Source organism: Lactuca sativa, chromosome 8 (genome assembly GCF_002870075.4).
Source record: "Lactuca sativa cultivar Salinas chromosome 8, Lsat_Salinas_v11, whole genome shotgun sequence".
Classification (NCBI taxonomy): domain Eukaryota; kingdom Viridiplantae; phylum Streptophyta; class Magnoliopsida; order Asterales; family Asteraceae; genus Lactuca; species Lactuca sativa.
The window spans coordinates 6195875-6212803 of NC_056630.2; the positions used below are offsets into that span (position 1 = coordinate 6195875).

Sequence of the window (16929 nt, forward strand, 5' to 3'; positions counted from 1 at the left end):
CTACATAAGATTATGATTCCTAAGCAAATGTATATAATTATGAATTACAACTGGATTATGACTTCATTGAGGAACGAATAGTAAGTTTAGTTGGAATGAGGTCCAAGAAAAACAAAATGACACAATATACTACAAAATAAGAATACACTACTTTAGAAATTCAAATCTAATATGATTGGATAAATGAGTCCATTGAAAAATATGTTGATTTCTGACATTCAAGAATCACATAGAAATCTTTGTGACTTCGAGAGTCTACTTAATTGAGCTAAGAGACTTTATGTCACGGAAGAAAACCAATCATATACTCCAAGATATTTAACTATACATAGATTAAAGTCAAATATGGAAATGATAGTATTCGCAGAATTCACACAAATTAAGTTTAGTCAAACCCATTAATAAAGCCCTTCTTCTGAGCTAAGTATGAATGGTCATACTTCAGCTATAAGACTTTATTATTCTAGAAATGAGATTTTGATTTGATTTTGTATTTGGATATTGGAAGATTATAAAAACAACTATTATATAATGTTTTGAATTTTTGATATAATGGGATATAATCATAACATCAATATAATTGATATTCAATAGACTCTTATAATTAATTGAAAATTATTTGTTTTATGGAAATAATAATTTTCATTAGCAAGTAACATTATGTAATTCATATGGTATGAATTAATAAGTCATGCACAACATTTTGGACTAGATAAATTCTTTTGTCTTTTACCAAAAAATTAAAGTTTATATTCTATAAACTTGGTTTATAAAATATAAAAGAATTTTGTCTTCTTTTGCCTTTATAATTTCGAAATAAGGCTAGACAAAAGAAAGTATGGGCTCTTCATTTGTTTAATGAAAAGAATACTCTTCTAAAAAGACAAGCATGGACAATATGATTAAAATAAGGAGTGATGGTCCTTTTATTAATTTTTCAAAAGAAAGGAATGGATTGAAACATGGAGAACACATAGGCTTTAGGGGCATGAGTTCTTAAAGTGTTAAGAACTTGTGGACCAAAGATTTTCTATATAAAGCGAGGCTTTCATTCATTTGTCATAACCCATGCAAAAAAAATCGAATTTTGTTCTCTTCATTTCACTCTCTCTCTAGTTTTGTTAAGAACATATGAAGATTACTTGCTTTTCGATACTCTCTTTATGTTCTTATTTTGATAAGAACATAAAGCTTAAGAGTATTAAGAGTTTTATATAAAAGAAGTAGCATTCTACATCAAGTTGATATATTGTTGGTGTTTCTAAAGTTCATCATTCTCCATCAACTTTCAAGCCACCCAAAAGGATCCAAAAAACTATAAAAGTTGTAATTTTCTTTATTTTCTTCTTTGATCCTTGGTGGTTATAAACTTGTTTTATGTTATTCAAATTATCAAGTCTTTCGTTGTCTAAATTTTATGTTTTTGAAACTAATTTTTTAATAAAAAGTAAAAACACAACAAAAATTCAGTAATTGAACAAAATCAGTAAAATCATAAATCATTAAATCAATTTCAAGGAAAGTTCTTTCTGTAGCTTCAAACACACTTCAAGATCACCAAAATCAGAAATCAAAAAATCAGAAAACTCTACAATCAACAAAACAACAACAAAATCAATAAAATCAACAAAAAAGCAGCAAAATCGCAAGTCATTGTGTTCAATGTATCAGTCAAATCAGCAAAAACCAAGAAATCAACAAAAGACAAAACACATAACTGCAGTGGCGTCGGTCGGGGATGATGACGGGAAGGGTTACGCCGACCAAAGATGTGTGTGTGTGGGGGGGGGGGGGGGGGGGGACTATAAATGGAAAGCGGAGACCAAGTTTAGGAGATCACTTCACACACTGCAAACATGTGATCTACTTCCTCCATGAAAGCCGCACACATCGGCCACAAAATGGACGGAATATCAATACCTTTATTTACTAGATTAATTCTAGTGTGAATCCAAATAAACAAAACCAGCCAAGTAAGTATATTAAGCTTCATCGGGATATAATTAGACCATCTAGTCTTAACAACACTTAACTACACGGTAACACCTTCTATATGTTCTCTCGCGGAGTTAACTAAATTCCACTTCCAAGAATCTGGTTGATCCGACAAAATCAAGAGGTCCAACAACCCAATCACTCATTTTATTGTGATTGTCATGTTATTAATATGAATTTGTGAGTATAACCAGGTAAAAAAATACACCCATTATACAATCTATCAGTTTGGAGACAAACATAATTACTAATTGTTTTTTTGTGTATGGTAAACATTTGCTTAGAAAATTGAGGAATCTATAAATCCAATAAACGGGGATTAATTCGGTTGAAAGGAGATGATGGGGGAATAATTTTCGGAGTTGCAAGTATGGATAGAAGCGTTTGATTGAAAAGGAATCCATAAATCCCAACGATTCCCTTACCTAACAGATAAAGTAATTCAAATATAAATTAGATATTCTCATACATTTTTATTTATTTATTGTCATATTCATTCATATATATATTATTAAATGACAAATAAATGGGATTTTCATGTAGTATTATAATATTATTAATTAACATAAAAAAAATGAATAAGAGAAAATATAGAAAGCTCTTCAAGAATTACATGAATTTTGACTCTATGACAAAATAGTTTAATTGTTAATCTTTATGATCCGGCATTCTTATTCTTATCAAATTTGGAAAAAGGAGGAGGAAGGCAGATGGAGATATAATTATGAGTACTGGACATGCAATTAAATACAAATACAGTGCATCATGAGTTGTACCCTGAAAATACGCCTTCACAGGCCACACCCCCTTTCAACTAATTGGTATGACAGCCATACGCACATGATTATCATCATTAGGCGAGTAGCTACCACACGCTTACATTATTTCCATTTTCTTTTCCTTTTTCCAATTAAGTATTTTCGTCTCCCAAACGAAACCCCATCTTTGACCCGACCCATCTTTTTGACCCGTTCTTAGTCCGGCATAGCCGTCTTTCTAAGCCTTCAAACGTCATCCTCCTCGTCTTTATAACCCTTCTTTTATAGTTCATGTGGGTTTAATTTCATTATCATACATCATCATGTTTCTCATACTTTTGCTAGCTGTGGTCGTTGGTTTCTTGTTGGTTCCTCGAATATTATCGAGGACCTCCATCGGACACTTCCTGCAAAATCGATGGCGGTTTTTGGAGGAGTGTTTTCATGCGCACCAGTTCTACAAGATTCCTAAATTCAATCAATATATGCAGGAGAATCAACTTCATCACAAAGTGTTACTCTATCTTAATTCCTTACCTTCCGCCGGTGATTCCGATTTCGTCAATCTGTTTTCCGGGAATAACAAGGCAAACGAGATTACCCTCGTTATTAACGCCGACCAGGTCTTCCCCGATTCGTTTCTCGGATCCCGAGTCTATTGGAAGATCGAAAAAGATTGTTTCGTGTTGAAGATACGAAGGAAGGAGAAACGGAGGATTTTAAGTACGTATCTTCAACACATTCATAAAGTCGCGGATGAGATCGAGCAGAAGAGTAACGAAGTCAGACTGTACATCAACGCCGAAAACGAACCGGAGAAGAACGGGAGATGGAAATCGATTCCCTTTACACATCCGGCGACGATCGACACAGGAATGATCGATTCCGAGTTTAAAAACAAGGTGAAGTCTGATTTGGAATTGTTTTTGAAATCGAAACAATATTATCACCGTCTCGGCCGTGTCTGGAAACGAAGTTATCTACTCTACGGCCCATCGGGAACCGGAAAATCAAGCTTTATCGCCGGAATGGCGAAGTTTATGTGTTATGACGTGTACGACGTGGATATGTCGAAGATCACCGGCGATTCGGATCTGAAACTGCTATTGTTACAGACGACAAGCAAGTCTATGATTGTGGTAGAGGATTTGGACCGGTATCTGGTGGAGAAATCAACGGCTGTGAGTTTATCTGGAATTTTAAATTTCATGGATGGGATCATCTCATGTTGTGGTGAAGAGCGCGTAATGGTTTTCACGGTCAGCAGTAAAGATCAGATCGATCCAACGGTTCTAAGGCCTGGGAGAATAGACGTTCACATACACTTCCCCTTATGTGATTTCTCTTCATTCAAAAATCTTGCCAATAGTCATTTGGGGATTAAAGAACACAAGCTTTTCCCACAAGTTGAGGAAATTTTCCAAACCGGGGCGAGCTTGAGCCCGGCTGAGATCGGTGAGATCATGATATCGAACCGGGGGTCACCCACAAGAGCTCTTAAAACGGTTATCAATGCTTTACAAACAAACAATGATAGCAGATTAAGTGGGAAATTCAGACTATCTCATAAATTAAGTCAAAACGGTTCAGTTACCGGGTCAGCCGGGGCTCAACGAAATTTGAGCCATAGCGGTTCTATTGATGGGTTAGTTGATATGTCTTCAAGATTGGTGGCCACCGGTTCAACAAGAACCGTTGACGAGTCGAGCGAAACCGGTATATTTTGTATGGAAAATGGTCATACAGGAAAGGAACTTAAAAAATTATATGGATTATTGAAAAGTAGGAGTCGTCGAAAAGAATCGGTGGATTTAGATGGAGGAGGAAAATTGTAGGCATGAAATCATGCTGAAGATATTTTGTTGTACAAATTATATTTTTTCTATTACAAAAGTTTGTTTTATTGTTTGTGTTAGCTTAAAAATGTAATATTTTGGGATATTTATATGGGTTAGATTGAAAGGAAAACTACTTCAGCTTTCGTTTTCTTTTTATTAATTAGTCGGAATCAGAATAATGTTACTAAAAGATATTCACGAATTTGACAAATAGGCACCAATAAATATTAAATACCCCCGACAATTTATGGGGTATTTACTTGACTTCTTGAGTTGACCTTGTATATGATGCTGTATCTTAAATTTGATCCGTTCATAATTTTTGGCATATTTAAACTCGCTTGGTATTATTTTTAGTAATCTTTTTTTGGTATAAATTATAATAAATAAAATCATATAAAACTAAAATACAAAATGTAAAAGGATCTAAGATAATAGAAATAGTTTATTAACTTATTGTATTTTGTTATTATGTTTGGTTGGTTTAAAAATATAAAATGAGTCAGTTATTTATGTTTCTATAATGACATTAAACTGATAAATAGAAACAAAGACATTATTCTACGAAGTAAATTTTAATCAAATTAAAATATTTTGATTGATAAGTTACATGCAAAAGTATATTGTGTCCCCGTTTCAAAAAGTCAAAAGAGAATATGTTTATTACTTTTTTTCACAAAAACAAAAAATAATTAAATATCACAAAGTCTCAAAATAAAATTATAATAGAGATATTTTTAAATACTTTTAGAACCCAACAAAAATATAAATTAATTATAATTTTAAAATCTGATCAAAAAACTTTTGTTGAAAATCACATAAATTGAAGTATTTTGTAATAATATATCATTTTATTTATTACAATAGAAAATACAAAAATACCATTCTCTCATGAAATAAAATCAAAAATCAACAGGAAAAATAATATCAAATACAATAAATACTTAATATCGTTCTTATTAGTTACTATATGTCAAATAAACAAGATTTTTTGTTCCATTCTAATTCATTCCAACTTTATTGTTGCATAAAAAACACCGGTTAATTGGTTTTAATCAAGTGTTTCAAGCCAATAATTATGAATTCAACAGTTGTTGTTGATTGCTATATCATATGGTCATATATGCCGTTTAACTCTTTCGGAAAGACATTCATAAGGAAAATGTTATTGGTGGAAACAAGCATGTTTGGTGTTTAGCTCATATTTAACATGCCATTGGTTGTACCAACTACAAAGAACATTTAAATCGACGCAAACAATGTGACAAGTTGAAATTTGCATGAGTTGTATGTGAATCACTGAATTGTACACAAAAGAGTTGACTTGAATTAAGTATACATACATAACATCAGCATGTTTTAAATAAAATATGAAATATGTGTTTACATTTTTTTGAAATTTTATTTCCTAAAAAACTACTTGTAGTTCAATTTTATGGAACTTATCTATTAACATTATTGATTTTTATGCTTTGTGTTTTTGACTTTTGTGGGTCTCATTCGTTAATTATTCTCATATCGTTCAAGTAAAACATTATTTGTCGGCATACACGATTAAATATCAATTTTTTTTTTGAAGAAAACTACCACAAAAAATTACTTTTGAATAAGAAACGATTTATCGTTTGGACTTTATTTTGGATCTAAAAGTCGTTGCACTTTATTAAGTAAATTACTCCTTTCATATCTTTGACTATTATTTGATTCGTAGTTTAATTTTATTGATTTTTTGCCTGTTGTCGTCGATTTAATTGAAATCATGTTCACATCTCAGCTTTACTTCAAGGACATATTTTTTGTCATTTCAATATTATTATCATAACTTAAGATGAAATAGCAAAAGTCAAACATTGAGAGTAGAAATTTTAGGTGAGGTCTCTCTCTTTTCCTGATTTGGTTTTGCCCATAAAATAAGAATTTGTTAACATTTGTTAATATTCTGACTATTCAACTTTAAATACCTATAATCATAATAACTCTTTAACTTCAAAGCTTCTAATAAATTTGCTTCTTAAGATATGTATGTTTATAACAATATTTTATACTAAACTTTTATTTAAATATAATAATTAATAGTTTATAGTTCATATGAATTGCATGATTTAATTATTTGTAATGATCTATTTATTAATATTTTAACTAGATATTTTTTTATTATTACTATTTTGAAGTAGTTAGTGTGTCTATATATATATATATATATATATATATATATATATATATATATATATATATATATATATATATATATATATATATATATATAACTTTTGATTCAGGTGAGTCTTTTCACTATAATATAAGACACTAAGTGTCATTGTATGATTGTTGTTTTCGTGACTCTTGTTCGTATGTTGATTGTTTGTTGAGCTAGGCCAGTTAGGCTAGGCATGCATATATGTTATGTTGGTTAGACCTATTTATATACTTGTTGGGATGAATCCGTTATTGTATAATATATGGTATCTTAGAGAACTAACTAAACTTTGTGATTATGGTTTTAAGTTTAAATCTTTCAGTCACTTTTAGTAGCAAAGGGAATAACACGACATGATTGCACCGCATCTGCTTTTATGATTTTGAGATGTTTCGCACTTATGACTTTATTACTTTGATTTTTGTTATCAAAACAATTGGAATGTTACTTTTATGATTGAGTGGTGTGTTTCCTTTTATTTAAAAACGAAAGTTTTGTTTGAAAAATTGTGACCGTACACCATTAGCTTCCATATTTCAAATGCTACTTCACATGAGAAAAACGATGGCAAGTGTAGCACATGTTCTAGGTATTAATTAAGTTATCTATTTTTTTAGGTTTTTGTGCATGGACTCAGCGAGTTTGGGAGCTCCAACTCGTCGAGTAGAGATCATTTATGTGGATGCGGGACTTAGAACCTACTCAACGAGTCGGAAGGCCCCGACTCTACAAGTAGGTGTTGTAGAGGGAAACCCTAATTTTTAGGGGTTGGTACCCTATTTAAAGAACTTATGGCTCATTTGTAGCCTCCTTCATCGTTCTTACAGTCCAGAAAGTAACCTTGGCCGCATTTTGGTGCTTCCTTGAGTATGTGTGAGCCTTGGAGGGTGGAACTTATGCTTTTGAGAAGGAAACTTGAAGGTTGAGGAGATTAAAGAGAGGAAAAGGCTTTGGATCCAACATTTACTTGTTGTTGGCATCCATTTAGAGGTAAAAAGTTGCTAACTTGATCTCTATTTGCTTAGATCTCCTTTTATGGAAGAATATGGTTACTTTTGGTGCAAAATGGGGTCATACTCGGATTTGGACATATCACAAGGATATGGTTCTAGATCCGGGCATCTCTAGGTCCTCAATGACATAAAGTTGCTCACTTTGTTCAGCTTAGGCCCTTTCCATGCACTAAAACCTTGTAGGAAGCTTAGTTTTGATGTTATAGCCTTGGGAGGCCTTGCATGCACTTAAAGTTTGCAACTTTACGTGGTATCTGCACTAAGGGAAGTTGGATATGAAGTTTGGGACCTTAGATCTCACAGTAAAGGACTGAAGGAACTCGTCGAGTCCATTGGTCGATTCGATGAGTCGGGGTAGGGTTTACCCGTTTTCGAGTTTCTGAATGAGTGTAGTGAAGGATTAGAGTGTTGGTCTAAATGAACTTTTGGTTTTCTGGACATTAGATGAACTCGGCGAGTCACTTAGGTGACTCGACGAGTTAACTTGGGATTCAGTGGAATGGACTCGAGTGGAACTCGACGAGTTGTTGGATGCACTCGACAAGTTGAGGTCAGCATGGACTATTGACCTTGACCGTTGACCTTGACTTTGACCAGGTTTGACTTTGAGGGTATTTATGGTATTTCGGGATTGTGAAAAGTTAATCACATGATGAATATAGGCAGTTGAGTTGGAGCAGTGCGTGGGATTTATCCGATCTTAGCTTGTCAGTTTAGCATTCGAGATGTGAGTCTTCTCACCATACCAATGGGTCTAAGGCACCAAGGCCGACTCATTTTATGATATGTAGATTGTCAATTGAATATACGTTATGTTAGTATGCCATTTGCATGGAAGACCCTGGGGGGTTCCCGTGGCAGTAGACTGAGACCACGTGGGGGTTCCCGTGGCATTTGGTATTGTAACACCGTAAATTTCTAACCAAATTTTTGAATTTAAAAATACATTTATCATAATTATAAAATCACCAAAATGTCAAAATTTCAAATAATTAAATCTCATATCCAAGAACTATATATATCAAAACTCCAGGATCCTATCAAATTAACTTTGTCTCAGATGTGTGTACAATCAAGCCGGTGCCTTCCCGCGATCCTGAGAAAACCTGAAACACATAACACATAACACGGTAAGCATGAAGCTTAGTGAGTTCCCCAAAATACCACATACAACACATTAGCCACTCGAAGCTATAACTCTGTAAGACCCTCCAGTCAATGTGTTTCAGTGGGACCCTCCAGTCCCACAACTCTGATGGACCCTCCGGTCCTAACTCTGTGGACCCTCCGACCCTAACTCTGTAAACTTTGAATACACATAGCATAAATCACACAGACATAATGCAATAATATCACAGTACTCAAATAAACACATAAGACCCTCTGGTCACACATAAATACCACTCTAGGTAAAGTATAGTGAGAAGACTCACGTCAACAACAAGCATGCATCCCCGTACTCGAATCTCGAACTAGCCACCGCCTACACATAGGGTAGTTACCTCAATAAATACTTGATTCTCGACTCTAGGCAACCAAAAGTTATTCTTCTCTCTTTAACTCTTGAATTAGGTAAATAACCATTTTACCCCTCCATGGTCTCCATAACTCATGTTGACCAAACCCTAAAGTCAACAGAAGTCAAACTTTGAGTCAACAGTCCATGTTTGACCCAACTCGTCAAGTGCACTCTTGCGACTCGTCGAGTCCACTCGTTTCCCTAGAAGCCTCAAAAAGGTCCAGCTCAACTCGTCGAGTTGACCCGCAACTCGGCGAGTTATCGCACAATCAAACCCATCGGGACAAACCCTCACCGACTCATCGAGTCAGGCCATGGACTCGGCGAGTCCCTTCGATCTGATTCCTTATTCAGACGATTTCAAACAGACCTATCACTCCAAACATTAGATCTGTCGTCTCAAGTCTCAATAAGCACGTAAAGCTTCGATCTTTACGTTCATGCATGATGTTATTGCTCCAAAATGCTAATACAAACCTTTCATGAATGATTAAGCCCAAAAACCCTCATAAGGATGCATAAAGTTGGGACACCTAGACTCTAAGACTATCCCCATTCACAACTAAACCCAACCCAACTATCTATTAAAAAATTAATTTCTTTCACTTCCACCTCTACAACCAACTAAATTTAACTTTTCATTCCCATTAGCAACCCAACTAAATTCAATTTTTTACTAATAAATAGAACTTATAACTTTTTTCTATTATATTATTTTTTAAATAAATATTTTATTTTGGAAGCAAGTGATCTATGAAAAAAAAAGTAAATGATCCACAGTAGAAAGTCATTGGACGTGAAAGTATCTGTATCTATAAACAAAAATAAATTATAAATTTTATAATCCTTTTACATAATTTTAAAATTGAACGAGTTATAGATTAAATAATAAATATTATTCAAAAAATAATTGATCTTGAAATGAATTCAGATGAAGTGATTGTGAAGATATATAGTAAAATATTCTACAACTAAAAGTTGCTCCACCAAACCCGTGGGTGGGGTTTTGGAAAATTTATTAATTTTTTATATTATTTGGGCCAACCGACTACAAAATGATTCATGGATGGGAGTAGTCTAAGGACCTCACAAGGTCCAGAACTGAGGTCTAGACTCTTTGATAACTCATGCTACTCAAAACCCCAAACAAAAGATGGCAAAAAGCCCTAAAACTCCATAGATATGAGATCTATCCAAAATAAGAAGAAAAGTGAAGACTTCATACCTTCCTCAGGAGCTCTAGATAGGAAATCACTGGATCCAACAGCCTCACCTCCAGCTCCTTGCTTGATAACCTCATCCTCTTCCTCAAATGATGCACAAGAACCACAATATGAGCTTCTCTCTCACTCTCTAGCTCAAATAGCCATTAGGGTTTGCTCTTAGGGGTGTAGGGTAACTGATGAGGCAGAAATGGGGGCATAAATTCCCTTATAAAGGCCCCAACCCAGGGAAATTAGGGTTTCTCTGCCCAACACCAACTCGGTGATTCTGCCTGTTGACTCGTCGAGTCCATTCATTAAATCCCACACGGAAACTCGACCCTACTCGGCGAGTTGGACTCCCAACTCGTCGAGTCACTCCATAAACCTCAAGAATTCAATCATACGATAACATACCTGAAATTTCGGATGTTACAATTCTCCCCCACTTGAATTAGATTTCGCCCTTGGAATCGCTCCACAACCACACATAGCTCCAAACCTATAACCCGAAAAGCACCACTGAAAGGATCTCGTACCAAACCCGATATCCTTCTCCATGGAAACCCGAATCCAAACAGGAACTCCTAAATCTGGAACAAAACCAACCTCTCTGTCACTAAGATACCTCCTTCTGGCTTTCTAGAATCTGGAAACTCTAGTGGCCTGACCCACATCCCGACCGCCCTCTCAAGATATTACCATGTTATTCGCTCCTTGAATAACAGGCCCAGATAACTCACTGCCCCTCTGATTCTCACAAAACAAGGTACAACAATCGGCTACCGATCACTCATACCAGACATACTAAACGATCCAAATCACACTCTAAGGAACTAAAAGGGTCACATTACACCAAAGACCCATCCACCGCTTTGCAATCGAAACCCACCGGATCAATGATCTCTCAACGCCCTGTCCTCAGACACAAGAAATAATCATGCTCACTCACAAATATCCTCTGTCGTCTAAAATCATAAGCCACGGTTTCCTACCTAATATTTCATTCAACACTTTGAGCGCTAGGTCAACTTCTGACCCATCAGTTGAACCTCCAAAGGTTGCCCCAAGCATGCCCCAGAACGTCTCGCCGACTTCCTTCTCACAACAACTATCTCGGCCTGTTGTGACACACAATTCACGAACTTCTCTTTACCCCAAGCGAATACTACAATCCTAACTAAAGATCGACTCTCCCCCGACCTCTATCGTCTACTGCTCATTAATTCCATGTGTTTCGCGGTACCTCCCGTACCAAAGCACTGACCTACTCAGGTCTAAGACATCAAATGAAAACCAATACCCCTCAACATGGAACCCATCTCTGAATCTGGAACCTCATATCGCATATCCAACGCACCACCAGAGCCAAACTCAAACCCGAGAGTCTGGTCCGTCCAAGAATTGGAACCACTCGTCCCAATGAAGCACTCAACCCACGGCCCATGACCCGCAACCCATGCGTACATCACTTATCCAATTCCATCTAACTTGCAATACTCACACCTTCCTCAGAATATATGTGACAACCCAAAATTTCCATCTTGTACAGTTAATCAATTCAATCAAATTCACACTCGTTTCTGCCTTCTTTTAACATTGTTTAGAGTATGTTTGAGTGTTCTAAGCCTAGTACAATCAAGAATCGGGTGTTAGGAAGTATCTGCTTGAGTCCATTGTGCCCTAATCAAACTTTAAACCCATTATGGGGAGTTTACGGACAAACCTTCATGTTTGGGCCGTAAACTCATGTGGTGGCCGTGAACTCATGTTAAATACATGAGTTTACATCATTTTCCTCATTTCTCTTCCATTTCAAGGCTAGAAACTCCATTTCTCTCTCTCAAGTATCATAAGATCTTCATTTCAATCTTCCAAAAATGTAAGTATTTCATCCTTTGACTTGTTGTTATATCACCTTATCTAGTAAGGATCATTGATGTCATCCATGAAATCATTCCATTTTGATAGATCTTCAAGTGTTATTCATTTCACCAAGAACACCAAGAACACACACTAGTGTTCTTGGACTTTAAACACCTTTACAAGCTTCTATATTGTAAGTACCCTTACCCTAGGTTGTTATATGACTAAATCACTTAGTTTACACCTTGCAAACAACACAAAATCAAGATCAAAAGGGAGTTTACGGCCAAGGCAATCTCCTTGGGCCGTAAACTCTATTGATGAGTGCATATGAACCCTAATTCCTTCCTAAGGCTTAGACTTGATCACATGACACTTCATTATGACTTATAAGACATTATAACACAAATTAGTACAAAATACCATATGTTTACGGCCGTAAACTCATGGGGAAATTACCTTGGGCCGTAAACTCCAAAGCAAAGCCATACAACCCTTAGATGCAAACCTTTAGTGGTTATAACACTTGAATCAAAGTGTTTTCCATGTACTAGGGTGCCTATACTTGTTAAATTAGTTTTTTAATAACTAATTAGATACATATATGTGTCATTATATGTTAAATAGGATCCGTGTGTGTGTTCAAGTCTTCACTTGACACTTAGCATCCTATACCATCCGTTCATCCAAACCACTCACTGCAGGTGAGTTCATGCCCCTTAATCTATCATTTTAAATGATTTTAAATGCTTTTATGGGGGGAATACAAGTAGAAAACATATAGTTATATAATCAATCACATGTGATTTATAACTGTGTTTCAAACAATAGGATTTCATATACTTCAAACTGTGTTATCAAACAAACTACTTTTAAATCGTTTTATAAATTGACATCAAGTCATCCATATTTATTATTAAACTCTTCAAAAGGTTTTACCAAACTTCCTCTTTAACTTATATATTGTCAAATGTATGTCTATATATGTATAGTTATGTAAGTAATGTTCAAAGGACTTAGAACTACTAACCCACTTTATTTCCTTTTCCTTGTTTGGATGTGTACTTAGAGTAATCGGTTAGTTATCCGAAGGTCGTTTAAACATTAGTTATATATTATGTATACATATGTGGATATAAAAGTACTAGTTAATCATTCAAATACTACAAAGAAGAATACTGTAACATAAATTACTAGCAAGCTATTATAGGTAGACTTTAGGAGAATACTATCATATACAATTATTAGACAGAGAATACTATAACAGAGAATACTATAACGGAGAATACTATAACAGAGAATACTATCATATACAAGTACACATAGAGAATGCTATCATATACAAGTACATACTAAGATACTATAACAGAAAGAACATACTAAGATGCTATAGGATGGAACAACTACAGGATCTAACTATACCAATGATCATTAACACATTTTTTTAAACAAAAGGTGATAATTAATTGGGTATTCATGATTATATAACTTTAATGTGGATATTACGGCCTAGCAATTCGTTGCGGAAGTCACTCTTGTTTCCCATAATCTCTTGTAGGGAGAACGTTTAGTATGGGAACTACTCATCACATTATGACCTTAAGGAAACAAATATGATTTCAGGTACATAAGTACTGCAGGCTGTCAATTCTGAAGACCCCTGAGTAGTTACTTTTCCCATTACTTTCATATAGTAACAGTTCTACTTGAAAGTCAATGCAAGCTATTTTTTAGTTAAGATATTTATAAATTAGGGAAAAACATCCACTTTATAGAGAAATAAACATTCAAAACAGTCGGGTCTAGGTAGAAGACTACTTTTAATACTAGTAGGAAATATGGGATTTTCTGGGGGTTTTCAAACATATACAAACATTTACATTGAACATTTACAAACATTTTAATTCAAACTTATACAAACATTGACATTAAATACTTATGAACTCACCAGCTTAAATGCTGATCTACGCTTTCAAAATAACTTGTATTCTCGAGTCCAGTAAAGTGACTCGGCGAGTCTGATCGTATTCCACCATTTCTTGGTTGTTTTCTGAGTCGGCTTCTTCCAGTAGCTTTTCTAAGTCCTCCAAGTCCTTGTTAACATCTCCATCCTCTCCAGAATGTAGTAGAAACTTGGTTGGATCTTCTTTTTGCAAAAGTTCAAGTTCTTTTTGTAATATCTCATCATCCAAATGGATCAATGAGATGTTTTCTTTTCTTTCCTCCTCTTGCTTGGCTTCTGGCATAGCTTTAAATATTACGGACTCATCACCCACCCTCAATGTTAATGTAGACTCGCATACATCAATTAAGGCATATGCGGTGTTTAAAAATGATCTCCCCAAAATGATTGGAATTTTGGGGTCTTCTTCCATGTCAACCACCACAAAATCTACCGGAAATATAAACTTGTCTACTTTAATAAGGAAATCCTCACAAACGCCTTGTGGATGAATTATTGTCTTGTCTGCCAAATGGATCTTCATATTTACCGGTCTTGGCTCCGGTAAATTCAACCTCTTAAAGAAAGATAAAGGCATCAGATTGATGCTTGCACCCGAGTCGGTCAATGCTTGGGTGACAACTTTATTACCAAACTGGCACGGAATTATAATATTCCCCGGATCGCCTTTCTTTTCGGGCAGCTCACTCAATAGTACCTCCGCGACTTCAGCCAAATCTTTCCTAGCAGCAAAAAGACCTTTTAGCAAGTTGAAGTATTTTGGTGTTTGGAGCATTGTTTCCACAAACGGCATATTAACTTGTAAGGCTTTAACATGCTTCATGAAGGTTCTATATGCTTCGACTTTTTCTGCAGGCATGGCTTTAATTGGGTATGGCAAAGGGGGATTATATGGCTTTAAAGGACTGACAGTGTTATCATTCACGCACGGACTCGTCGAGTCCATTAGAGGGACTCGGCGAGTCAGATCGGGTTTTGCTAGAGTCGACTCTTCTGCCCTTTCTGTCTTCCTCTTGGAGATCCTTTGTTCATCTGTGAAAATTTCTTCTTTTCTGGAGGTCACTGCACTCACATTCTCCATTCTCGGATTGGTTTCGGTATTACTTGGAAGTTGACCCGGTCTTCTTTCGTTCACTTGGTGTGCAAGCTGTCCCAGCTGTTTCTCAATGTTGAGAATGGATGCCTGCTGATTCCTTAGCATGTCTCTGGTCTCATGTATTGCAGCATCGTGATCATTGTGTCGCTTTTCGGACGCGGCTATGAATCTAGTGAACATTTCTTCCAAATCAGCTTTCTTTTCTATCGGTTCTTCTCTTAGATATAGTCCCCTCTCCTTCTGCTTGTATTTTTCCTCCTTAGCCTTCTTATACTCTTCGTATGGGAGCCATTCCTTCTTAGGTTTTCGCCAATTTTCGTCGTATCGATCGCCACTTGAATAGAAGACTTGAGCTTTCTTATTTCCATTCTCATCCACATCACAATCTTTGGTGAGATGGGGCCCTCTACAATTTTCACATCCCACCCTCATAGCATGGATTGTTTGATCCATTTTTGTCATTCTTCTATCGAGACTATCAAGCTTAGCTATCACTGCCGCTATGCTATCATTTGTCGCGTTCACTACTCCCCGACTTACTTCGTTTCTTGGATTGTGGTATTCTCTAGAGTGCTTAGAGAATTCTTCAATTAGCTCATTGATTACCGGGGGCGCCTTCTTCGTGAGCGGACCTTGAGAATCTAGCAATTGCCTTGTGGTGACATTGACTCCATCGTAGAAAATGGAGACCTCTTGTTGGCTATTGAGGTCGTGATGTGGGCAATTTCAAAGCAAACTCTTGTATCTTTCCCATGCTTCATAAAGAGATTCTCCGGGCTGTTGCTCAAAGTTGGCAATTGCTTTCTTTAGCTTGGCTATTTTGGAGGGCGGACAAAAGTGATCAATGAACTCCTCTTTCATCTTGGCCCATGTGGTGACTGATCCGGAAGGAAGTGACTTTAACCAATCCTTTGCAGCTCCTTTGAACGTGATTGGGAGCATGCGAAGAAGCTGGGTCTCGCGGGGGACATTCGGTACATTAAAGTAGTCGGCCACATCATTCACTTCGTCCAAGTGTTTGTAGGCGTCTTCGTGATCCTTCCCATAAAAAGGAATCTCCTTGAGTTGAGCGAGAATATGGCCTTTTAGTTCGAAAGTAGCGGTTACGGGAATTGCGGGCTGCACAAGTCCCGGGTCGGTGTCATCGCGCATCCTCTTCTTCCATTCCCCCATGGGGACTTCATCGATATTAGCCATAGTGATGACTAAATCGTCTTCAAACTCGGAGTCGTGCTTGAATGTGGGTTCTTATTCTTCCTCGGTCTCGTATTCGATATCTTCTTGAATTGGGTCTTCAATAGTCAAAGAGGCACTGGATGCTCCGGATTTGCTGCTCCTCTTCTTGCTGAAAACGGACTTGAGGTTTTTGAGTGGCGAGTTCTTTGACGAAGCGGATTCTCCAACGGCTTTGCCCTTGCTCTTCCTTAGCGCGGATTCTGGGTCTTCAAGAGGGGAGACCAGAGGTGTATCAGATCCTCGGGT

The 16929-nt window shown here is 36.2% G+C and overlaps 1 protein-coding gene and 1 non-coding gene across 2 annotated transcripts; both read left to right on the plus strand.

Annotated features, from left to right (window-relative positions):
* Positions 1 to 2690: 2690 nt before the first annotated feature.
* On the plus strand, positions 2691 to 4734 carry LOC111876032 (AAA-ATPase At2g46620). Its single transcript, XM_023872558.3, has one exon. It carries the CDS (start codon positions 3077 to 3079, stop codon positions 4586 to 4588), a length of 1512 nt encoding a protein of 503 aa, XP_023728326.1. The 5' UTR covers positions 2691 to 3076; the 3' UTR covers positions 4589 to 4734.
* An 11419-nt stretch (positions 4735 to 16153) lies between these two features.
* LOC111876988 (small nucleolar RNA R71) lies at positions 16154 to 16260 on the plus strand. Its single transcript, XR_002845206.2, has one exon. It is a non-coding gene; the product is annotated as a small nucleolar RNA R71 (small nucleolar RNA).
* The last annotated feature ends 669 nt before the right edge of the window (positions 16261 to 16929 follow it).

Excerpts from the sequence above, each read along its gene's own strand:
- LOC111876032 (XM_023872558.3), top strand. The coding sequence starts at position 3,077 with ATGTTTCTCATACTTTTGCTAGCTGTGGTCGTTGGTTTCTTGTTGGTT.